At 46.1% G+C, this 25,218-nt stretch overlaps 1 protein-coding gene across 2 annotated transcripts in view; it reads right to left on the bottom strand.

The window, feature by feature from the left end:
- LOC137542104 (protein MTSS 1-like) overlaps positions 1 to 18,123 on the bottom strand; it is a 203,177-nt gene extending 185,054 nt beyond the window's left edge. For both annotated transcript variants that reach the window (XM_068263774.1, XM_068263775.1), the window contains exon 1: positions 17,890 to 18,123. In XM_068263774.1, coding sequence (XP_068119875.1) covers positions 17,890 to 17,961 — 72 coding nt within the window. In that variant the 5' untranslated portion in view covers positions 17,962 to 18,123. The remainder of the gene's footprint in view (positions 1 to 17,889) is intronic.
- Positions 18,124 to 25,218: the final 7,095 nt, after the last annotated feature.

Here is a 25,218-nt window from a genome sequence, read left to right as displayed (position 1 = left end):
TTTTATACAAAGATGTTCAAAGCCAGAGAGGACAATTGGAAAGTTTGTATGTGGTGGAATGAGACTCTGGAGCCAATGTCTTATTTGCATGTAACGCAAATGCTCAGAAGGAGGGATTTGATATTTATCAAGCAATTTTTCCCAGGTAAGGATACCGGAACCATCAATTAGGTTGTATATGCATTCCAGGCCATGGTCTCTCCACCACTGGAAACTTAAAGGATTGTCCCTTCCAGGAACAAACATAGGGTTATTAATAAAGGACATCAGGGGTAGTGTGGGAGACATCAGGCCTTTAGAGTACCTGATGTCGTCCCATGTCCTTAAGCAATGATTGAGGACCTTACTCATGTACTGAGGACGGTAAGGCCTTGAGGTCCAGATGGAAGTCTGAACCGACTGAGGTGCAGTGTATGAAATGTCAAAATAGGTCCAAAGGGGCATCCTGTCACCCTTGTAGAGGTCCACCAGGTGTACTAATTGTGCAGCTTGGTAATATCGTGATAGATTGGGAACACTCAGGCCACCTTTATCTTTACTAGTGTAAAGGGTGGACTTGGGAACTCTAGATCGTGTGTTACCCCATATGAATTTGAGCAATTTGCTCTGCAGCATTCTGAGAAAGTGAGGGGGGACCTTGATTGGGAGTAGTCTAAAATAGTATAAAATCTTTGGCAGCAGGGTCATTTTTATAGCGTTAATCCTCCCTAGCCAGGAAAGATTATAAGCAGACCATTGTGTCAATTGTTGAGAGACCATTTTTGCTAGCGGATAGTAATTTTGAGCAAATAAGGACTCATAAGAGTTGGTTAAATTGATTCCCAGGTAATCTATGTAGTGTGAGCACCACTGAAAGGAGTACTGCGACTTCAAGAAGGCTAGGGTGTCTGTCGGCAAAGTTATACTTAGGGCTTTAAGGCCCATACTCACGGGGGACGGCCGTCGCCGCAACCGCGTGGCACGCGCGTGTTGCGGCGACAGTTCCCCCGTGTGTATGATGCGCGCGCCCCGAACCGTCGCCCGTCGGAGCTGTCGCCAGGCGATTGACATGTTCAATCGCCGGTTACAGTCGTCGCCGCAACCTCGCCGGAACTGTCGCTAGCCCCGCATGTGTATGCGGGCTAGCGACAGCTACCCACACACACCACACGGAGCTTCCGGCGGGGGGGGAGGAAACTCGGCGACAGCTTCCGCCGCATCGCTAATCCCTCTGCTGCCGTGTGGATGCAGAGGGATTTGGCGACGAGCTGTCGCCGAACTGCCGCCGAACTGTCGCGCACACGCTCCCGTGTGCGGCGACAGCTACAATTGTACCCCCGTGGGTACTTAGCTTTAGACTTGGCAGGGTTAATTGTTAAACCAGAGGCCTGGGAAAATCTAGTAAGCAGTGACAGCAGCTCAGGGATGGAGGAAGCAGGCTCTGAGATGAATAGAAGTAAATAATCAGCAAATATATTCGTCTTATGTTGTACTCCTGCTAGTTCCACTCCAGAAATTGCTTCATTTTGCCTGATCGCGATCACTAAAGGTTCCATAGCTATAATGAAAAGAAGTGGTGAAAGAGGACACCCTTGCCGCGTCCCTCTGTTAATATAAAGTAAGTCAGAGGTATATCCTGCGTATTGTACTTTTGCTGAAAGCCTAGAGTATAACACTCTGATCCAGGTTGAAAAAGATTCTCCAAATCCCCACCTTTCCAAAACCTTAAACAGGTAGGCCCAAGAGAAATGTTTTATTTCTTAGCTGTGCTACACATACAAATCATAATATCATAATTTTTTTTCGCTTCAGTGTCTCTTTAATGCAGTTACCACTTACGGTAATTCGGGGAAGGGAGTCAGGAAGAGAGGGTGGAAGACCCCAATCCGTTTGCTAAGCAAACCCGGCCAACAGCCTGAATTTTGGATTTTAAATTCCTGTTACATACATTTTTAACACCCCCCCCCCCCCCCCTTTTTTTTAATTTTTTTTTATTTTACAACTGCATTCACATTAAATTGAAAACAATTATAAAAAAGGGGATCCCGGATCACGGCACCAATATACCTATGTCATGAATACACTTTCCCTTTAAATACTTCCATCGTTTGACTATGATGGTTCTAAAAGACCGACCTAGCGATGCTGATTGCCTCTTTGGAAGGGTGATCTTCACACTCCATACGCAGCAACCAGATAAGAACATATATGGATTTCCCCGCACATCACCTTGTCATAAGACAGTCCGCAGCCCTAACAGGATGTAACAAAACCTTGTGTCACCTGCCTGCCTCTCTTGCCTGCAGGCTACCGGGGAGCTGCACGGAACTGGCCTAACGAGTTCTCCGCCTGACGCAGGTGAGAGCCAAGATGAGACTTGCACAAGCCTTCAGATTCTGTATGGGGATTACACCCGCCAAGAAATATCACAGCAACATCGACCTGGAGTTCTGGAGCCCAATGTTACCAGGCCACAGACCAACCAAACATCTATGGGGCTTCAGGTGCATCAAAAGGAGACGTAGAGGAATGCATCATCACCTGTCATACCACAACAGCTGCAGACAAGGGTGTGACAACTACCTAGGGGGGCCCCGGTGGAACTGTCATGGGGCCCACTGGGATCTTAACTCCTCCACGCTGTGCCTAATTTCCCCACGCACACACTTATACCCAACACCATTGCAGAGTAGCACAGTGAGCAGAGTAATACTTACCTGCATCCAGCGCTACTGGTCTCCTCCATGCATCACAGCCACACACTCTTGCCATTCGCTGGCTCCCGATCATGTGACTTGCATCAGTCATGTGACTTGAAACCAGCAAATGGCAGCAGAGAGTGCGCAGATGTGATGTATGGAGTTGCTTAAGGGTAGGGGGCATTGGATGGGACACTGCTCCGGGAGTCAGTCAGCCGTCACAATCTCAAAAGCCATTACCACTGTGTAGCTGATCGAGCACTTGCGACCAATACAGTCCAGTATTCTGGGACTGATTGTGGTCGGAAATCAAATTGAAAAGTACACAAAATCGGGTAATTTATAACCCTGTAAACAATGCCAGTTGCCTAGTAGCCCTGTTGATCTTCTGGCATAACTAGTGTCTAAGTTAAAACCCTGGAACAAGCATATGGCTAATCCAGTAAAAACTGAGTCAGCTGAGTCAGAGTACCTGATCTGCTGCGAGCTTGTTCAGGGTCTATGGCTAAAAATATTAAGCCCAATCTACACGATACGATTCGATTACGATTCTATTTACGATCCGATTAAATCAAACATGTCCGATCGGGATTCGATTCGACTTAATTCGATTTGCCATTGTTTTGCAATGGCAAATCGAATCCCGATCGGACATGTTGGATTTAATCGGATCGTAATCGAATCATATCGTGTAGATTGGGCTTTAGAGACACAGGATCAGGAGGGCTGCAAGGCAGCTGGCATTGTTTACAAGGAAATAAATATGGCAGCCTCCATATCCCTCTGACCTTGGGTTTGCTTTAAGCTCAATACTCACCTGAAGATGGATCAGGGAATCTCACAGCGACACCCCTCAACGAATGAGATGCCCCGATCCAACTCCCTACCCGCGGGAACACACGACGGGCGCACACTGGAAGTCCAAAGATCGCAATACTTAGCGCAGGGGTTGCGTCGGGGATCATAAAGATCCGATCCACCGTGATGGACGTTATCGCCCCATGCCAACAATCGATCAAAAAAAAAAAAAAAATCATGAAGTGGGTATGGGCCTTTAGCCCAAGGTCTTCAAGGATACTTTGACATGTTTATGCTGTGCAGTGTCAGGAAGACCTCTTATCTGTTTCTCTGGCTTTGTTTTTGGGAACTTATTAACAAGTCCAGCAGATGAGAGGCTCCATAGCATGCAGGCATCTTGGGCCATAAAAGCTTCATCATTATCAGACCATAAATCAGCCTTATCTGCTCTGCCTCACAGCTCCCTCTCCAGTTATTCCAGACCTCACTGACACACAAGGCCAGCAATGACCACAGGCCAGGCAGCTGCATCATTTCCTTCACAATCCAGAGCCGAGCATGCATTCCAGGTATCACACACACACACTTCAATATTGCTGCCTTCTCTATAATCATTCTCAAACACTCCCTAAGGCCCAGTGCACACCGAGCGGTTTTTGGAGCGATCCGCCGGCCGCATCCGCCTGGAAAAATGCTTGGCTAATGTATTGCAATGGGATGGTGCACACCAGCGGTTTGAGGTTTTTGCTTCCTGCTGCGCGTTTGCTAAAAAACCTCAAACCGCCGGTGTGCACCATCCCATTGCAATACATTAGCCAAGCATTTTCACTGGCTGATGCGGCTGGTAGATCGCATACAAAATCCGCTTGGTGTGCACCCGGCCAAATATCTGCTCTCTGCTCCCAAAACCGCTAGCGTTTTGACGATCTGCTAGCGGTTTTGGTGTGCACTGGGCCTAACAGAGAACAAACAGTTGTGACAGACAGCAGTGCAATGTCTAAAATAGGAGGGCTTATTTTTAGGGCGGGCTTAAAAAGTTGTGATAGACAGCAGTGCAATGTCTAGAATGGGAGGGCTTATTTTTAGGGCGGGCTTAAAAAGTTGTGATAGACAGCAGTGCAATGTCTAGAATGGGAGGGCTTATTTTTAGGGCGGGCTTAAAAAGTTGTGATAGACAGCAGTGCAATGTCTAAAATAGGAGGGCTTATTTTTAGGGCGGGCTTAAAAAGTTGTGATAGACAGCAGTGCAATGTCTAGAATGGGAGGGCTTATTTTTAGGGCGGGCTTAAACAGATCAGATATACAGCAGTGCAATGATTGGTCTAGAAAAAAAGGGATTATTTGTAGTGCAGGTTTGGTCTCAGGCACACCCCCTCCTAGGTTTCTACAACACAACTGCGCACAGAAGCACCGGCCCTGTATTCGCTCATATCGCCCTACCCAGCTATTTCTTCATGCCACCCGGCTGGAAAAAATTTCTGGGGAGAACACTGTACGTATTTAGAGAGTTTAGCCTGTCTAATTCCCCCTCATCTGTGACTAATCACCACTGTAATTTGATCTCTCAGCAGTATCAGCTAGCTGCCTCAGCAGCGCAGCTAATCTAATAAGATTTGTACGTTGGAACACTGTACTAATACACTGAGATTTTAAGTTGTAGGGTTTGTAATAAAATACATAATTTGGGGAAAGCCAGAAAAGGTTTTGAAAGTCTCATCTCCCCAATTTACATTCTTCCATTTATCAGAGGTGTCGACATCTTTGCTGGTAGGTGACTCACTGCAGAATGTTCTGTTTGTTCCAAAGTCAGTAGAAATACTGCCTGGACTCCCAGAGTGCTCTAGGAGGAGAATTCTGCATAACTTATCAGACTAGGCCAGTGAAGGCTAACCTTGGCACTCCAGCTATATCAAAACTACAAATCCCATCATGCCTCTGCCACCCCGAGTTATGCTTACAGCTGTCAGAGTATTGCAATGCCTCATGGGACTTGTAGTTCCACCACAGCTGGCGTGCCAAGGTTAGCCTTCACTGGCCTGAGCCATACATCATTGGAGGGCAGTGTTACATACCAATACTCAGCATTATGTAGCTACAGGAAGTGTTTCTGATGCCGAAAACACAATCATTATCGTAAAAGTGGGTTTTTCTCAGAATAATCTACTACATTTTATGATATGTCACTATGGTGCCTTTTTAAAGCGGACCAGAACTCAGAACTTCCTCTCTGCTCTAAAAGATAAGCAAAAGCATAATGGCCTTTAAAGAAAAACATTTATTTGTTACAGCTGATTCAAATACTGCAATAAATCTGCAGTTTGTCCACTTCCTGCTTACATGGAAGCAGACCTATTAACATCCTGTGTTTACAAATTGTCTGCTCTTCTGTGTCACTCAGCTGACACAGGCGAGAGATCAAGTTACAACTTGTGACTAGTTACAGATGAGGGGGAATTAGACAGGCTAAACTCTCTAAATACATATGGGTTGCATTTTTATATGTTTTTCTTCTGTCTTGTGCAAGAGTTCAGGTCCACTTTAAGTCTGCTCCAGGTTAACACCTTTAGGGCTTGATTTACAAAGCGGTGCTAACTGTTAGCACGCCTGTGAAAACCCCCTTAGCACGTCTAAACAAGCTTTTCGCGCATAAAACTTTATGCGCATAAAACTTTATGCGCGTACGCACAGAGCGCAGGGCGCTCCGCGCGAAGTGCCCATTAAAGCCTATGGGACTTAGCGCGCATAAAACTTTGCGCGCGCAAAGTTAGCGCGCGATCTGATTGAGAAGTCCGGTGCTAACCTACTTAGCACCCTGGGTAGCGTGTCTAAAGACTTTAGACGTGCTAAGTAGGTTAGCACCGCTTTGTGAATGAAGCCCTTAGTGTGACAGAAAAGCCCGTTTTGTTTAATCTGCTGACCTAGAACTCAGTTTTATCATTATGGTTCGGGGACTTTGAACAGGTGACAGGTTCACTTTAACAGCATAAAAAGTGGCAGTCCGAAAGAGGAGGCCTGCTGTCTGAGGACGAAGGTCAGCGTGTCCTGTAACCACAATTATATAAGAGAAAGCCAGCAGTGTTTGTTGACTCAAACTTTGATCCATTTCATTACATTGCTAAATGGAGCACATGCTTTCTGACCAAGCTTGCAAAGCCACTCCCCCTCTATCAGCTGATTCCAATAACAGCCACCGGGACAGTCATGTGCTTTCATTAACTCCATCTCCGGGAGCGCAACTAAGAACACCATCTAATAGCTCAGTAAACAGAATGCTCAAATGTTACTTTTGGCTGTGAAAAGAGGATTCTGCAGCTAAAACGCCTTAAAACGTTTGATGAAACATTTAGTAGCAGCGGGGCCCTTTTAGGCTCTGTGGGTGGAGCTGCTGCAGGTGGCCACGCCCCTCTGAACCTGGTCTTTTCTAAAAGACCAAAAGGCAGCAACAGGTTTCAGGCCAACAGGTGCTCAGCCAAAGAGGATATATAGTTTCTAGTGCTAAACAGCAGCTGGATTGTAGCCTGGCCGGATGGATGGATGGAAAACCGTCCAATGTCAGCAATCTTAAAGCGGACCTGAACTCAGAACTTCCACTCTGCTCTAAAAGATACGCAACAGCATAATAACCTTTACAGAAAAAACATTTCTGTTACAGCGGATACAAATCCTGCAATAAGTCTGCAGTGTGTCTGCTTCCCACTTTCATGGTAGGAGACATATTTTAACATCCTGTGTTTACAAATTAGCTGCCCTGCAGTGGCAGCCATCAGACACAGCTGAGAGATTGAATTACAACTTGTGATTGTGAACTAAACTTTCTAAATACATGCAGGGTGCATTTCCATGCTTTCCTTCTGTCCTGTGCAAGAGGTCAGCTCCACTAACTTTTTTTTTTACATTTTAGGCAATTACACTGACTTTTCTTCTAGTCTCAGGATGTGGGAGGTTGGAGATAGTAATTTTGTTATTAAAGAGGAACCATAAAAATGTATAGTAGAATGCAGTAATTTATCCAGGCTACGCACGTCTAGGTTTAATATCCTGGTTTCAGCATCAGAAACACTTCTATAGCTATAGACTGCCGTATATTGGTATGTAGCCCCGCCCTCCTAGTGATGTCACAGGGAAACCTAGGCGGCTTATGATGCATAATTTCCCTCCTCAAAGAAGCTATGTTCATGTACTGGGTGTACAATTTTCAGGGTACTTATCCGTTAGCCGGGCGCATCCTCTAGGTGGCAACAAAACTCCACCAGTTACATCTTTCCCTACTATCCATGTCGGCCTGGAGGGGGAATAGTAATTAGTGCCACCTGCCGGATGCGCCCGGCTAACGGATAAGTACCATTTTCAGTAAGGGTTCAGCCACGCTATAAGTGGTTTTTCTGAGCGCATGTGATTGCTGAGCGCTTTCTGAGAGCTTTTTAAAAATTGCTCCCATTCACTTTCATTAAAATTACGGTAAAAATCGATGTGATTTTTTGCGTACGCGATCACTGCAATTTTTACCATGATTTTGATTAAAGTGAATGGGAGCGATTTTTAAAAAGCTCTCAGAAAGCACTCAGCAATCACAAAGCGCTCAGAAAAGCGCTTACATTGTGGCTGAGCCCTGAACATTCAGCAGAGATCATCTGCCATTACAAAAGAAATCGCCACCAGTGATAAATGTCAGAATGTAAATCAGGGTGAGGAAAGATTTTACAATGGGCAAACACTGACTAAATCATTTTTAAAAGAATAAAAAATAAGCACATATCATTTTAGCTACCGTTCCTCTTTTTAAAAAAAAAAAATCTGCTAAATCATCATAATCATCTGCTGAAAGAATCTGCTGCCATTTGTGCTGGGCTTACCCATGTTGTAAATCACACAGGGCTGACCTCTGTATGGAAAAAAGCCACTCACACCTAAAAAATTTGCCCAGAGGTGGCTCACCTGGGGTGATCAGCAAGCTGACAGTCACAGGAATGTCGGCCTGCAATCACTCACTCATCACTACGGCAACCAGGCCTGTCCATTCACATCTGAATGTTGCTAGCTTGTGAACAGTCGCCATAGCGATCAAGGATAGGTGGATCATCTGTGTGGCTTTTAAATGTAGTGTCCATTGATAGCATGCAGGAGGACATGTCCCGGAGTGAGCAGGCCTTGGCCACTGCAGCTCTGACTAGCAGGGAAAATATCCCCAGGGGCACAGCTTAGGGCCCCTTCCCTACTTACGCGTGGCCGTAGCAACGCACAGCACTTGCACGATTCAAGACAAGACAGCCATTAGGTCGCTCTCTATAGGCAGTAGCAGTGTTAGGGAGTCTTGCCCAAGGTCTCCTTACTGAATAGGTGCTAGCTTACTGAACAGGATGAGCTGAGATCTGAACCCTGGTGGCCTGTGTCAGGCGCAGAGCCCTTAAGCCACTGCTTCAAGCTTCAACATTTGGAATAGATGACAAATGTCACATGCAGCAGATGTACAGCGCTGGCTGTCTGTCCCCCCCCCCCCATGCAATTCTCCACAACCATTCCTACTATAAACCACTTCCTAGTCGGCACATCGGACCAAGAAGAGTGCAGCTCTTTCCCAACAGCAAATGTCTGGCCCAGCTGTCCCCGGCACATGGCCTGCCGTCATAGGTGCTGCTGATAAACATGACTGCTCCACACAGCTGCTCCGGCCGGTCCCAGCAGCCGCCCAGATAGAAGATTTCTATCAGAATGTGAGGAAACGGTTCAGTGCGCAGAGCTAGCATTAAACTGGGGCAAAGATGTCAAACGCCGCACATTACCGCTTGCTCAACTCCGAGCCTCATTCCAGCGAACGCTGCAACCGAATATTAACAAGCAAAAGGAAAGTGACATAGCAGACTTTAGTTTGTGGGACCAGCAGGCAAAACCGTACAGATTTAGAACACTTGAACTGAGAGGGATATGACATTTTGATTTCCTTTTAAACAATGCAAACTGCCATGCTGTCCTGCTGATCCTCTGCCTCTAATGCCTGGTACACACTGATTGGCCAATCACTGACCACATTTACCATGAGAAGCCAATTTAATTTTTTATTTTTTTTTTAAGATACTCACCTAGGCCCCATACACACGCTCAACAGCGGTCTTTTATGCAGCACAATTACCTAACAACTTTTGTTGTGAAACAACCCAAAAAAATAGTTGTTTGCTATTGTTCAAACAACTGATAAGACGTCAATCCAACCAATTAAAACCATCCTGTAATCTGTTCATACTATGCGTGTTGCTATCCGATTTAAAGGAACGCGTACGGATAGCATTTAGTGCAGACATCCGGATTGCTATTATTCCTTATGGGCCTCGTTCACATTAGCACGTATGACACGCATGCGTGTCAGAAGCGCATTGCTGCTTGCATACTTGTGCGTTGCACACAGAAACGCATAGAAACAGATGACAATGAAAGTCAATGGATGCGTAGCAAAAGCGCATTGTATTGTGTTTTTGCTATGCGCATAGACATGCGTTTCCGACAATTCTCCTTGAATTTCCGGTGTGACGCACTTCCTGTAACATGGCGGCGTGAAAGAAATGAGGAGGGCGTGCAGAAGCTATGGGTAAAAGTAGCGGTATGCAGGGGAATGCAAAAAAATTAAAAAAAAAAAATGTATTAACCACTTTCCCAATTAGTAAAACGCATGTCTGTGTGTTGGTCAAAAAATGCATAGGCAAAACGCATTAAAACAATAAAAACGCATGCAGTAGGAGAACAGAGGCGCCAGCAGGATAAAAGTGGATGAAAAATTTAAAATTTGCTGGGAGGAAGTGGTGGACTTACATCCATAAAGCAGACACGAAAGACTGTCTGAATAGTAGTCGCATTTATTAATTAGTACCCCAAAACAGTGCAACGCGTTTCGCAGGCCCAGCCCGCTTTATCAGGCAATAAAAATGGGGACAAGACAGAATTTCAGCAATAGCAGGTGTAACATGCGTTTTTTCAACTTGTGTTTCTGTGCTTTTTCCAAATACCGACAGTATGAACAGGTTCTAAGACTCCCGTGCTGCAAGGAAAGAGTGCTAGATCTACACCACTATGCTGCAAAATCATTTTAGTTTTGGGTGACATTTCACTCTTGTACAGTCACACTGCTGGACTTCCTATTGAGCATCCTGTTTAGTAGGCCTACGGCGCCATTGCAACACCTGTACATGTGCTAAACTTGCCCCAAAATGATCACAAACCCTGCGTTTATAGCCTGAAAATGCAATACCAGCACTAATGTGAGGTAGCGAGACCCTACCCCCCAGCAAATGACTCCTAATAGCACAAAAACATCCTTAAATGTATCCGATTACTACATTTTGGTTGGGTAGATTTCCCTGCGGTACTGTTTCCCACTGTTCCACCAGCAGCACAGTGAAGGAACGCATAGCACAGATGAGAATTAGCTCATCAGTGAGTGAAAACACAGACTGTTTATCCAACAAGAGGGCGGCTGAACAGCAGACATGAGAAGCAGCACACATGGAGGCAGGGAGAGACTGGAGTAAAATCAGGCCTGCACAACCATAAATCACCAAATCCCCAACTTCAGCCAACTCAAAACACAACTGCAGGTCACATAAACACAGCTCACATCCCTGGTGCCACCAGCCAAGGAACACACAGCTTCTCCGTAACCTATATGGCATCATTTTAAATAAAGTTACAATTCCATTGAATACTGTATGCTAGCAAAACTACTATGTCCAGGCATATTCAGTAGCCGTGCAAGTTATAGCTGCATTGAGCCCCCAAACAACATAGGTAGGTAGCCAGGTACAGGTGCTCCCAGTATTGGTAGCTAGGTACAGCTGCCCCAGTATAGGTTAGCCAGGCACAGTTGCGCCCAGAATAGGTTGGCCAGGAACTCTCTTCACTTCCAGTTTCTGCCTGGTGCTGCCCCCAGACTTCTCCTGCCTGAGGAAATCGCCTCACTTGGCATCATGGGCGGACCATTTTCAAAATTGGCATACCCTACACGACCAAGGCCCCGGATACCTGAAGGACTTGTTGCGACTGCGTTACACCTCCCACAACCTCACATCAAAAGGATCCAATAACTTCACCACCCCCAAGAGACTTAAAGTGTAACTGTCGGGCATAAAATCAAAAATCAATTCTTTATTTTTATCTGGTAAACAAGTAATAATGATGCCAATCAGGCAATCCAAAAGTTGAAATCTCTATTACTTTTCTTGTTTATAAATGATCATTCCCCAGTTTACCTGACTCTTATTTGGTACATTGCCGCACAAAGGAAGTTGCAGGGCATGCTGGGTTGTGCTTTTTTGCTACTGTACATTAGTTAAGTCTGAGGGAAAATAAAGAAGCAAAAAAGGACAACCCAGCATGCCATGCAACTTCCTTTGTGCGGCAACGTACCAAATAAGAGTCAGGTAAACTGGGGAATGATCATTTATAAACAAGAAAAGTAATAGAGATTTCAACTTTTGGATTGCCTGATTGGCATCATTATTACTTGTTTACCAGAGAAAAATAAAGAATTGATTTTTGATTTTATGCCCGAAAGTTACGCATTAAAAACATTTGGAGCCAGAGCTTTCTGTCATGCCTTCCCTACCCTGTGGAATACCTTGCCAAACTTAATCAAGAAAGCTCCAACCCTGGACACATTTTAATCAAAACTGAAAAGCCAGTTGTTTAGTCTGGCATTTATGATCACATTTCCCCCGTATACATCACTATGTACTGATCTGAGACAAGCTTATGCTCTTTGGGACCTACGGGAGAAAAGCACTTTACGAATGTTTTGTTGTTGTAGCATTATAGGCAGAGCACTGGCACAGGAGTCAGGTCTCTGGCATTGTTTATTAGAGAAAGAAAATGGCAACTTCCATATTCGTCCCACTTCAGGTTCCCTGTAAACACTCTAGTTGTGTTAAAGAACCCACGAGATGCATGTGACGAGTGTGATCTGGGTGGGGTCCATCACTGCAAATCGATTAATGTATGGGCACCCTTAAAGTGCCAAGCCCTTTTTTTCCCCACGGAAGTCTATAGCATTCCCCACTTTCAAGGTGGGGAACCCTGTTTGGTGACCTATAGAGAGGCAAATCAGCGAATCATACCTTTATAAATATGGGACCTGAGCTGTGAAGTCGGTATAAAAATCATCCGACTCCTCAGTTTATGAAATCAGCGACTCCAAGTACCAAAATTGCTCCAACTCCTACTCCACAGCTCTTCCATGGCTATGGAGCAGGGCTGTAGAGTCAGAGCAATTTTGGGTACCTGGAGTCAGAGTTGGAGTCGGAGGTTTCATATACTGAGGAGTCGGATGATTTTTGTACCAAATTCACATCCCTGGTAAGTATCAGACCAAGGAGTCGGAATCATTTTGGGTACCTGGAGTCGGAGGTTTCATAAACTGAGGAGTCGGGTGATTTTTGTACCGACTCCACAGCCCTGCTATGGAGCGGGTACAAAAATCATCCAACTCAAACTCCGACTCCTCTGTTTATGAAACCACCGACTCCAAATCCAGGTACCCCAAAATTGCTCCGACTCCACAGCCCTGTATGGGACCGCCACTTCAATACTGATAACTAACAGCAGTAGAGGAGATTGTGAAAAGCTGCGATCGGCCCAAAAAAAAAAAATCATGATCATTTTAGCTGATCACCACTTTGTGAATATGGGCGGGCAGCGTACTAACCGCAATCAGATATCACTTTGTAGCTGGATGATCTTCAACGACCCCCCAAACCGAAAAAATAAAACAAAAAGACCAGGACTCAACAGTATCCAGCAATGGCAAATCTCGGCTCTTCCTGTTCAGTAAGCCAGCACATATTCAGTGAGGAGACCTTGGGCAAGTTTCCCTCAGGCCTGGAACCCACTAGACTCTAGTGACTAGAGCAGGATTTTTTAGCATTTAGGGCTGGTGCACACCGAGCGGCTTTTTGGGCGTTTTCAGATCCGCTTGCGGCTGCGGATCTGCTTGGTCAATGTATCTCAATGGGGTGGTGCACACCAGAGCGGCAGGCGTTTTGCAGAAACGAAAAATGCCTGGGTGAGGCATTTTTTGGATTGCGGATGCGTTTCTGCCTCAATGTTAAGTATAGCAAAAACGCAAACCGCTCTGAAAAACGGCACTTCAGAGCGGTTTTGCAGGCGTTTTTGTTACAGAAGCTGTTCAGTAACAGCTTTACTGTAACAATATATGAAATCTACTATACTGAAAACCGCAGCAGCAATCCGCAAAACGCTAGCAAAACGCCTCATAAAAATAAAAAAAAGCGTTTAAAAATCTGCTAGCGTTTTGCGGATCTGCTTGCGGTTTTTGGTGTGCACCAGCCCTTAGGGAGCGCTTTCAATAGCTAGTGATTTCCCTAAATGCTCTGCCAATGTAAATAGATAGAACAGATTGCACTAGAGTGATTGCGATTAAGGAAATCACAATTGCAGGACATGCAGCATTTTGGGAGCATTTCCATTCTAATAGATTGTATAGGGGCTGGTAAATTGCTCACAAAATCGCTTGGAAAAAGCTATCACAAATCGCCAGCAATTGCATTTTGCACGTTCTACTATGTTCCAGGCCTAACACTGCTACTACCTATAGAGCACACCCTAGTGGCTGCAGCTCTGGTGCTTTGAGTCCGCCAGGAGAAAAGCGCAATATAAGTGATCTGTGTCTTGCAGATACACAGCAGACAAATAAGGTGGAATGTTATTAGCACAAAAAAACCCAAGGACAATGCGTTTCGCAGGTCTGTCCCAGTTCTTCAGGTCAATGATGGTAAAGTGCCTACAGTTGAGGTTAAAGGCCTTCCCATAACAACTGCTGTTGGCACTTTACTGCCAATGACCCGAAAAAGCGGCAAAGCCCCACAAAACGCATTGTCCTTGCGTTTTGAGCAATCAGATATCAGTTTACCATAATTACATCCCGCCTGCATTCCACTGGGCTTTGCATTTTTGATGAAGGAAGGTGGCATTGTTGTGCATAGCGTAATAAAGCAATATGACTGATTTATATCTAGGAGCGCCATCACAACTCCGTAATCGAGCGCGTACAATAAAGGTACACATTAAATATGCAGATAAAGATAATTGAGTGTATAAAATATATATACACACGTACATAATTACTTAAATATGCAGATGAGGATCATTGAGTGTGTAAAATGTAGACACACATACCTACATGACTTAGATATGCAGATGAGGGCTGGCGGTTGGCATTTGTTTTATGAGGACGAAGGCCTCCTGTATAAGATCATGCCATCACTTTATAGCTATAGAATGTCACTATAAAAATGCAATACGGGTAGACGGTGCATGAGTCAAAGAGAAGCCCGTATGTGTATGCTATAAACCGCTATAAAGATATCTTATGGCTATCTCACATTTACTGTTATATGTTTATTATACACTTTACTATAAACAGCTTTCTTCGAATTATTACATCAGATAACATTGCGCCAAGTACATTGGATGCATTACTGTACCCAAGTCAGCCTGTGATGTCATTGTCTGAACTCTTTATGCTTGGTACACACCATGCAATTGCCTCTCAGACAGATGGTTCGAATAGATTACTTCACAGGTCCGATCGTTTTTCTGATCGATTTTGTACAGAAGTGATCAGACAACCGAGCAGAAAAATGATTGGAAATCAGATCGGACCTGTTGGAAATAATGTATTCGACCCATTTATCTGACGTTGAATTGTAAAGCCCCATCTACACGGAGGGACATTGTAGCGATCCGGCGGCTCAATTAGCCGCCGGATCGCCTCTTCCGCGTGCCCGCCGCGTCCTCGCTCGCCGCGCGTGCGCCGCATTCGATTCCCCGCTCGTCCCCGCTTATCTCCCGCACGATTCCCTGCCATTGTCCCCTCACGGGGATTGAGCAGGGAATCGGCGGTACGAAGATCCGTCCTGTCGGATCTTATCAATCGAGCCGCATCAGCGGCTCGATTGATAAGCAGCATCGCGGCCGCATCTACTCGTGTAGATGCGGCTTAAGGTGTGTATACCAGGCATAAAGGTGCCCATACACTTTTCGATCTGCCACCAGATCGACCATTAGATAGACCCCTCTCTAAACCAATGTGATCAGAGCGGGATCTACTGCCTGCCCCACACACCGCAGACCGATTTCCCATAGATTTCAGCATCACATCTATTGGAAATCCTCCTAACAACCAAATAAACCCCCCCCCCCCCCCCCCCCCCACACACACACACACACACACACACACACACACACCACCCTAAAGCAGGCCATACACCACACAATCTTGGCCCTTAAGCACCCGTCTGAGTTATGCAGATCCTCCTCTTGGGTACTATACAATCTTAATTGTACAACCTTTATTGAACATTACTATGCAAAATACAATACACCGTAGAGTATATAATTGCATTTAATCAATAATACACATCTGAGTATTGTACACATAACAACAAGTAATACGTTGGACTATATATTAATGCACAATAATAAACCTGTATAAACACCTGAGCATTCTAAAGGGCTGTGGAGTCGGACAATTTTTGGGTACCTGAAGTCAGAAGTTTCATAAACTGAGGAGTCGGATAATTTTTGTACTGACTTCACAGCCCTGGTATTCTATACATTACTGTACTATGTAATGCAGAATGCATGTGTGCTATATTTTACTGCACACCAAGCACTGCACCGTACAATATACTATTACATGATACGAAAAGACCACGAGAGTCCTATACATCACTATAATCGAAAGTGTATATTTTTGCACAAACACAGATGAGACTTGTGTAAGCTATACTTTCCTGTACACAGTGTTGTTTGTTATTGCATGGTGTCACCAGTAAAGACAATATGCAGGCTATACTTTACTGTAGACAGTGTAATACATAGAACTATTATTGAAAGAAATCATTAGAGAAACCTATAAACATGTATCATACACGGAGTTAGTAGATCAGCGTTTGCATGGATTTCCTCCAGGCATTCCCGACTGCCTTTAAAAGTCCCCCAAAACTGCTTCCAAATTAATTGGTTCCCTTAAATCTGGAGGATGACAGAGATTCCACTGAGGAACTATGAAGTGACAAGTCTATAAACTCTGTAAAGCACTGCTGGGGATGTCAGCGCTTCATAGTGTAAATCTACAGCACATTACTGCACACAGTGGAATAATAACTCATAATGTGTATGATCAGATATCAGTTCACAATGCCTATGAGAGTTCTAGACAATGTTTACAGGGCAGTGGATTAGATTGCTTACAGGAACATGAAAAGTATACATTACTGTAAACAATATAATGCACAGCCCTACAATACACTGCACTATATACCAAAGCATGACATGATATTCCTGATTAGGGCTGACTTCTACACGTTTCTGTACACAATAAACAGATAGATATCTATCATGATGATCATATTGATATCTATATAGTACTTTACACAATACACTTCCCTGTATAGTAAAACATGATTTTCCCAATGAAGCCTATGCAATGCACTACTCTGTGTACTAAATCCAGATATACCTGATGAAGCCTATGCATCCTATAGATTACTGTACAGATGTGTATTATTGGTAACCCAATGTACCCTATACATTACATGCTATATATAGCAGTACAACCCCTATGAAGCCTCTCTGTCTCATAGGTCAGTGCACACTACTATATACAATATAACACACAGTTTAGATCTGCACGCAAGCACCAGTGGAACAAACGTGTCCTGTACATAACTGCACACAATGTATACAACTGTATAGTAATAAAGCCAATTTACAGCTTATACTTTACTGCACAGACTGTATACTATTGCATGATATCACTGATGAAACTTGAGTGTCATAGATCACTATACATGCACAATACATTGAGAAAGTCAGTCTATAGCCCATACATTACTGCACAGACTGTATGATATTACTGATGAAGCTTGAGTGCCATAGATCACTGTACATCCACAATATATAGAGACTATCAGTTATGAAGCCCACCAGCAGCCTATACATTATTGCGCAGATTGTATGATATCACTGATGAAGCCTATGAGTCCTACAGATATCTATCTATCTATCTAACTATCTAACTAACTGCACAGACTGTATACTACTGTATGATATCACTGATGAAGCCTATGAGTCCTACAGAATATATATAGCCTACACATTGCTGCACAGACTGTATACTAATGCATGAGATCACTGATGAAGCCTATGAGTCCCGCAGATCACTATACATCCACAATATATAGCGAATCTCCATAGAGAAGCCCACCAGCAGCCTATACATTGCTGCACACAATGCACTGGCGAGCAGGGCCAGCTGTTGGGGCATTCTAGTTCCCAGCATGGCAGCTGGAGGGCTCGCGGCCAGCGGTGCAGGCTGGGATTTGTAGTCCTCCTTTGTTGCGCTGCTCACCTTCATGTCGTTCATGATGGTCTGGAAGAGCCCCCCCAGCGCGCTGCAGTCCTTCTCCATGCCGGCGTCCATGGCTGCCGTCCCCGGGGCCGCTGTGACAGACAACTCTCCCTCCTCACCCTGATCTCATGCCGCTGCAATGCACTGGCGCGGGGAGGGAAAGACTTGGCTGACTCTTCCTTCAGGACAGGAATACGCCGCTTACGCTAACAGCGCAGAGCCCCCTGCCGGTCACACACGTTGCCAACGGAGACAGGCACCGCCTCCACCGCCCCATTCTGCACAAACCACGCCCAACACTAGCGACACGCCCCCGCCAATTCCAACTCAGCCTTCGTTCATTCGGCGTAGACGCCCAATCAGCGCTGCCTGCCCGCCCCCTTATTAGCGTTCTCCAGTCTGCGTCCACCTCGCGCTCTGACCACGCCTATTTCAGCTGTATCCAAACAAACTCGGCACAGCCCTCTCTTTCTAGTCTGCGTAAGCCGCGCCCAGTCTGCGCCCGCCTCTGCGCCTTGAACACGCCTACTTCCAGCTGTGTACATTAAGCGGGATGCGCCGTATTCTACGTAAGCCGCGCCCAGTTTACGCACTGTGCATTTACTCCCCAAGACAGAGAACCGCTTTTCCCGCCCACAGAATTGACTCCGCCCATCCGCGATTCTTTCCAGCGTTTGTGTAGTACCGCCCAGGGTGTGACCACGCCTTTAAATACCAACCTCCTATTCTGCATAAACCTGCTCTGCCCATTGCATTGGCTTCTTGCTTTTAGGGCGGGGTTTGCCTTGTGACGTGTCCTTTCTGGATGAGTTTGGTGCTCTCCTTGAGATCTGGGTGGCTGCCTTGCCCTCCAGTGATCTGGAAGAGGGTGGGGCGGGGCAATGAGTACACAGACGGGATTGTGAACACGCCTGCAGGTGTAGAGCAACTCCTTCACCTCCAGTCAGTGCCAGAGGTGACTTGTGGGACATGTCCTTGAAGCTTTGCAAGTTTAGTAAATAGTTCCCATGATGATAATAAAATAATCGCTTCATCTGATGTTCTGGGAAGAGATTCAAGCCAAACTCCTTCCAACTATTGTGCTTGACAGAGAGAGGAAGTCAGGATGAGTTAAAGTGACCATACACATACACTTTTGATTATGATTCGGCAGCCGATCGACCATCCGAATCAAAATCATTGAATCGGATGAAAATCCGTGCTGCCACAAGTATGCCTGATCGAAGCTTCGGCTGATTTCGGGCTGAAATTGGTTGAATGTATCGATCACACATGCTGGGAAAACTCGGGCCGAAGTGGTCGATCGATCAGGTGTGCGGCGGTATCGCGAGTGATGAACCCCCTAGGTCCTTTCCCTCCCAAATGTTATACAATACAATACAATAACATTTGTAAAGCGCTTTTCTCCCATAGGACTCAAAGCGCATAGCTGTGTCTCAGATTAATACAGGGTTTCAGGCTGGGTTGTGTCAGGGCCGGATTTAGGCCAAGGCCACCTAGGCCATGGCCTAGGGCACCACAGGAAAAAGGGCACCAAAGCAGCAGGCTAAACTGGTGCAGCATTTGCAAGCTTGCAAATGCTGCAATGCAGGGAGATCAGGTGAGCGCCTGACCGCGGTACTCTGCTGCTAGCTGCCTGTGCAGCAGCCACCTCTGTGCACATTTTCATTGTGGCCGGAAGCTATGGACTTGGGCAGCATTGGCGACGGAAGGGAAGAGGAAGCTTCAGCACTGGAGATGAGTGGAGAAATGAGTGACACTGATGCCTGCTGCGGTGTGAAGGCGAGCTGGCTACCTATACTGAAAGGGAGGGTGGGAAAAGGAGGGATTAACGGATCATCATCTATAATCTGATAATAATCCGAACATTTGTATAGCAATTTTCTCCTTTTGGACTCAAAGCGCTCAAGAGCTGCAGCCACTGGGGCGCGCTCAAGAGGCCACCCAGCAGTGTTAGGGAGTCTTGCCTTGAACTCCTTACTGAATAGGTACTTGACCTAGCCAGGATTCGAACACTGGTCTCCCATGTCAAAGGCAGAGCCCTTAACCAGTACACTATCCAGCCACCTCTGCATCTGGCTACCTATACTGCAGGGAAAGGGGGAGGAGTCATCTGGCTATGTATACTAGAGGGAAGGGGAGGGGTCATCTGGCTACCTATACTAGAGGGAAAGGGGGAGGAGCCATCTGACTACCTATACTGGGGAAGAGTCATCAGGCTACCTATACTAGAGGGAATGGGGGAGGGGTCATTTCACTACCTATCCTGAAGGGGGCGGCTGGTGACAGTGGCCTAGGGTGGTAAAGAGTAGAAATCCGGCCCTGGGTTGTGTTACAGAGGAGATAGTCAGATGTTCATGAATGCCAGACTGAAAAGGTAGGTTTTCAGTTTAGACTTAAATGCTTCCAGGGATAGGGCTGTCCTGATTGGGTGTGGCAGGGAGTTCCAAAGTGTAGGGGCAGCATGACAAAAGGCTCTGTCTCCAAAGGTTTTGAGGTGGACTCTGGGGGTGACCAAGGTGTTACGTCCTTTTGATCTAAGATTGTGGGGGGTGTGATGTAGTTGCAACAAGTCCTTCAGGTATCCAGGGCCCAGATTGTGCAAGGATTTGAATGTCAGTAAGCCAATCTTAAACAGAATTCTCCATTTTATCGGTAGCCAGTGGAGTGAGCTCAGGGTTGGTGTTATGTGGCAATGGCGGGGTTGGCTCGTTAACAGCCTTGCGGCGGCATTCTGTACTAATTGCAGGCGGCGTAAGTCTTTCTTATGCAGGCCTGTGTAGAGGACGTTGCAGTAGTCTAACCTTGATGTGACGAAGGCATGAACTAGGGTTGGAAGATCCTCTGAAGGAATTAGGTGTTTAATCCTTGCAATATTCCTTAGGTGAAAGAAGGAATGTTTCACAACAGCTGAGATTTGATTCCTGAAGCTTAATTTCCCATCAATCAGTACTCCCAGGCTGCGCACACAGTCTGAGTTGTTCAGGTCTGAGCTCCCTATCCTTAGCGGTGTTGGTTGAGACTGGAGCTGCTTTGCTGTTGAGCCCTGGCCCTCGATAACAAGAACCTCAGTTTTGTCAGCATTAAGTTTTAGCCAATTATTATTCATCCACTCCTGAAGCTCAGCTAAGCATGCGTTTATTTGTGGAGTAGGGTCTGTGACATCAGGTTTGAATGACAAATATAGCTGGGTAATTAAAAACAATGGTGCATGAGCCAGCCTGGGGCCCCGGGAACTCTCACTGCCCGGGGCCCCAGAACCAGCATCTAACACCATATGTGAGCGCAGCCAAAACCTTGGAGCTGCCACATCCAAGGCCTGTCTCCTACTGCTCTAAAACTTAGCAAACACACAATTGGAGAACCTCACTCCCAAACAGTTCTCTGCTGCTTTATAAAGCCTGCAGGCTGCTTATAAGCCAATGAGAAGTGCACACATAATACACCTAGCTTGCAGTGATAATCAAGCAAAAGCTGAGCAAGTCAGCCAATTAGTAGGAGAGGGCTTCAGTTGCATATAGACAATGGCTATATGACCAGCAGGGGGCACCAGCGTGCAGGATATTCCCTCTCATCTGCCCCCCCTCCTAACTAAACTGCATGGGATACTACAATAATTAAAAACAATGGTGCATGAGCCAGCCTGGGGCCCCGGGAACTCTCAATGCCCGGGGCCCCAGAACCAGCATCTAACACCATATGTGAGCGCAGCCAAAACCTTGGAGCTGCCACATCCAAGGCCTGTCTCCTACTGCTCTAAAACTTACCAAACACACAATTGGAGAACCTCACTCCCAAACAGTTCTCTGCTGCTTTATAAAGCCTGCAGGCTGCTTATAAGCCAATGAAAAGTGCACACATAATACACCTAGCTTGCAGTGATAATCAAGCAAAAGCTGAGCAAGTCAGCTAATTAGTAGGAGAGGGCTTCAGTTGCATATAGACAATGGCTATATGACCAGCAGGGGGCACCAGCGTGCAGGATATTCCCTCTCATCTGCCCCCCTCCTAACTAAACTGCATGGGATACTACAATAATTAAAAACAATGGTGCACAAGCCAGCCTGGGGCCCCGGGAACTCTCACTGCCCGGGGCCCCAGAACCAGCATCTAACACCATATGTGAGCGCAGCCAAAACCTTGGAGCTGCCACATCCAAGGCCTGTCTCCTACTGCTCTAAAACTTACCAAACACACAAGAGGAGAAACTCACTCCCAAACAGTTCTCTGCTGCTTTATAAAGCCTGCAGGCTGCTTATAAGCCAATGAGAAGTGCACACATAATACACCTAGCTTGCAGTGATAATCAAGCAAAAGCTGAGCAAGTCAGCCAATTAGTAGGAATTGCACTATTGTTTTTAATTATTGTAGTATCCCATGCAGTTTAGTTAGGAGGGGGGCAGATGAGAGGGAATATCCTGCACGCTGGTGCCCCCTGCTGGTCATATAGCCATTGTCTATATGCAACTGAAGCCCTCTCCTACTAATTGGCTGACTTGCTCAGCTTTTGCTTGATTATCACTGCAAGCTAGGTGTATTATGTGTGCACTTTTCATTGGCTTATAAGCAGCCTGCAGGCTTTATAAAGCAGCAGAGAACTGTTTGGGAGTGAGGTTCTCCAATTGTGTGTTTGGTAAATATAGCTGGTTGTCATCAGCATAGCAATGATATGTCAGGCCATGTTTTTGCATGATTTCTCCAAGTGGCAGCATGTATATGGTGAACAGTAAAGTATACGCAACCCCTGAAGCCCATGCATGAAATACTTTACCTGTCCGCTGCTGCCGAGTGTCCGCTGTACTTTCAAATTGGGGTCCCACGTGACTGCCGGCATATAGCATGACGCAGGGGCGTAACAATAGAGAACTAAGGGCAAGGAGAGGAAAAACTTTCTGCACAGTTGTTCTAATGACTGCATCTGCTCAGCCACTGATGAGGAATCATACAAAGATTTGTAGACAGTCCCTATTCAGTGTCTACCCCTCCCCAACTTATCTAAGCTGTATTGGGGGCACCTACCTATCTAACTTATACCGGAGGCGCCTGCCTATCTAACCTATACTGGAGGCACTTACCTGGCTAACCTATACTGGGGACAACTATACTGGGGCACCTATGCCCTGGCTACCTATACTGGGGGAACCTATAGCTGGCTACCTATACTGGAGTACCTTTTCCTGGCTACCTATACTGGGGGGACCTATACTGAGTGCAACTAGACCTGGCTAACCTATACTGTGGGCACCTACACCTGGCTCCACGGGGGGCACAATTTTTACACCCTCACCCTGGGTGCATTTTAGTCTAGAAACTACCCTGGCTGTGCTTAAAGAGAAACCGTGACCAAGAATTGAACTTCATCCCAATCAGTAGCTGATACCCTCTTTTAAATGAGAAATCTATTCCTTTTCACAAACGGGTCATCAGGGGGCTCTGTAAGGCTGATATTGCGGTGAAACCCCTCCCACAAGAGATTCTGAGGACCATGGTCCTGGCAGTTTCCTATCTGTCAACCTTGTTGCATTGTGGGAAATAGCTGTTTACAGCTGTTTCCAACTGTCAAAAAAGCAAGCAGCAGCTGCATCACCTGCCAGCAGTAAAAATGTCACCTTGTGATAAATGTCAAAATGTAAATCAGGGATTTAAATGATTTTACGATGGGCAAACTGACGAAATCATTTATACATAATTATTGTAAAAATGAAGCACTTTTTTATTACATTATTTTCACTGGAGTTTCTCTTTAAGTGCGCATGTGCGCCTTCTTTCACATTTCCTGGCTGTCATTATTTGCAATTGCCGGTGTTTAGTACTCTTCGGAGTGGGGGGGGGGGGAGGGGAAGGGAGGGAGGGATTAGTTGCCAACCAAGCGGGGAGAAGGGATTATTACTTCCCTCCAGGGAGGGTTATTAGTTGCCCACCAGGGGGGTTATTTATAGAGGAGGCCCGAATGGTTCGATGGCGAACGGTTCCAGGCAAACTTCCGGGGGTTAGCGTTTGCGGAGAACCACAAACTTTACCGGAAGTTTGGTTCGCCCCCATAGTGCACCATTAGGGTCAACTTTGACCCTCTACATCACAGTCAGCAGGCACATTGTAGCCAATCAGGCTACACTACCTCCTGGAGCCACTCCCCCCCCCCCCCCTTATAAAAGGCAGGCACCGCTGGCCATTTTATTCACTCGTGTGCCTGCAGTAAATAGAGAAGGGGACAGCTGCTGCAGACTCTCTCATAGGGAAAGATTAGTTAGGCTCTTGTAGGCTTCTTAGCTTGCTCCTTGCTGATTCTTATTGCTAAAATAGCACCCCACAACAGCTCTTTTGAGAGCTAATCTTGTTCTTGTGATCTATTTTTTTTTGCTGTGTGTCCCACTGACACTTGTGTTGCATAGACAGCCTTGATAATTCATACTGTGTGTGCCACCGCCAGGCCCAGTACATGCAGTGACTACTTGTGTGTGTGACAGGTGCACATTACCCATCACTGCATATACCTACCTGTTATTCACTGTGCACCCACCTACGTGAGCGCACGCAGTGTCACTGTGCCTGTCCGCTACCTGTCTGTGTGTGACAGGTGCACATTGTGATACCCATTACTGCATATACCTACCTGTTGTGTTCAGTGCACCCACCTACCTACATGAGTGCACGCAGTGTGATATACCACTCCATGCATACCTTGTTAACTGCACCTGTGTGACTGCACATTGTATTAGTCAAGTCAGTGCATACCTTTCACTTCATCCACCCCAATATGGACAAAACAAAAGGTAGAGGCAGGCCACCTGGCAGGTCTGTTTGAGGTTGCGCTGTCGTGATTTCGTGCGGCCCTCAACCAAAGTACAGTGTTCAGAAGAAGGCATGTGCCATCAACCCCCAATGTAGTCAGGACGTAGTTGACTATTTAACACAGAACACCTCATCTTTTTCAGCTTCCGCACGGAAGCGTGACATATCTTCCTCCTCCTGCTCTGATTCTGGCACCCTCACTTAACACTCAGTCGGTGCCACCACCAAAGTGCCATCACTCCAGGGCTCAGCGGTGTGGAAATTATTTTGTGTGTCTGCCTCAGATGCGAGCAATGCCATCTGTACTCTCTGCCACCAAAAAGTGAGCCGTGGAAAGACCTCTACATCACAGTCAGCAGGCACATTGTAGCCAATCAGGCTACACTACCTCCTGGAGCCACTCCCCCCCCCCCCCCCCCTTATAAAAGGCAGGCACCGCTGGCCATTTTATTCACTCGTGTGCCTGCAGTAAATAGAGAAGGGACAGCTGCTGCAGACTCTCTCATAGGGAAAGATTAGTTAGGCTCTTGTAGGCTT

This window comes from Hyperolius riggenbachi, chromosome 12, assembly GCF_040937935.1.
Source record: "Hyperolius riggenbachi isolate aHypRig1 chromosome 12, aHypRig1.pri, whole genome shotgun sequence".
Lineage (NCBI taxonomy): Eukaryota > Metazoa > Chordata > Amphibia > Anura > Hyperoliidae > Hyperolius > Hyperolius riggenbachi.
The sequence above is the reverse complement of the archived record's forward strand: the minus strand, read 5'-3'. Positions and strand labels throughout refer to the sequence as shown.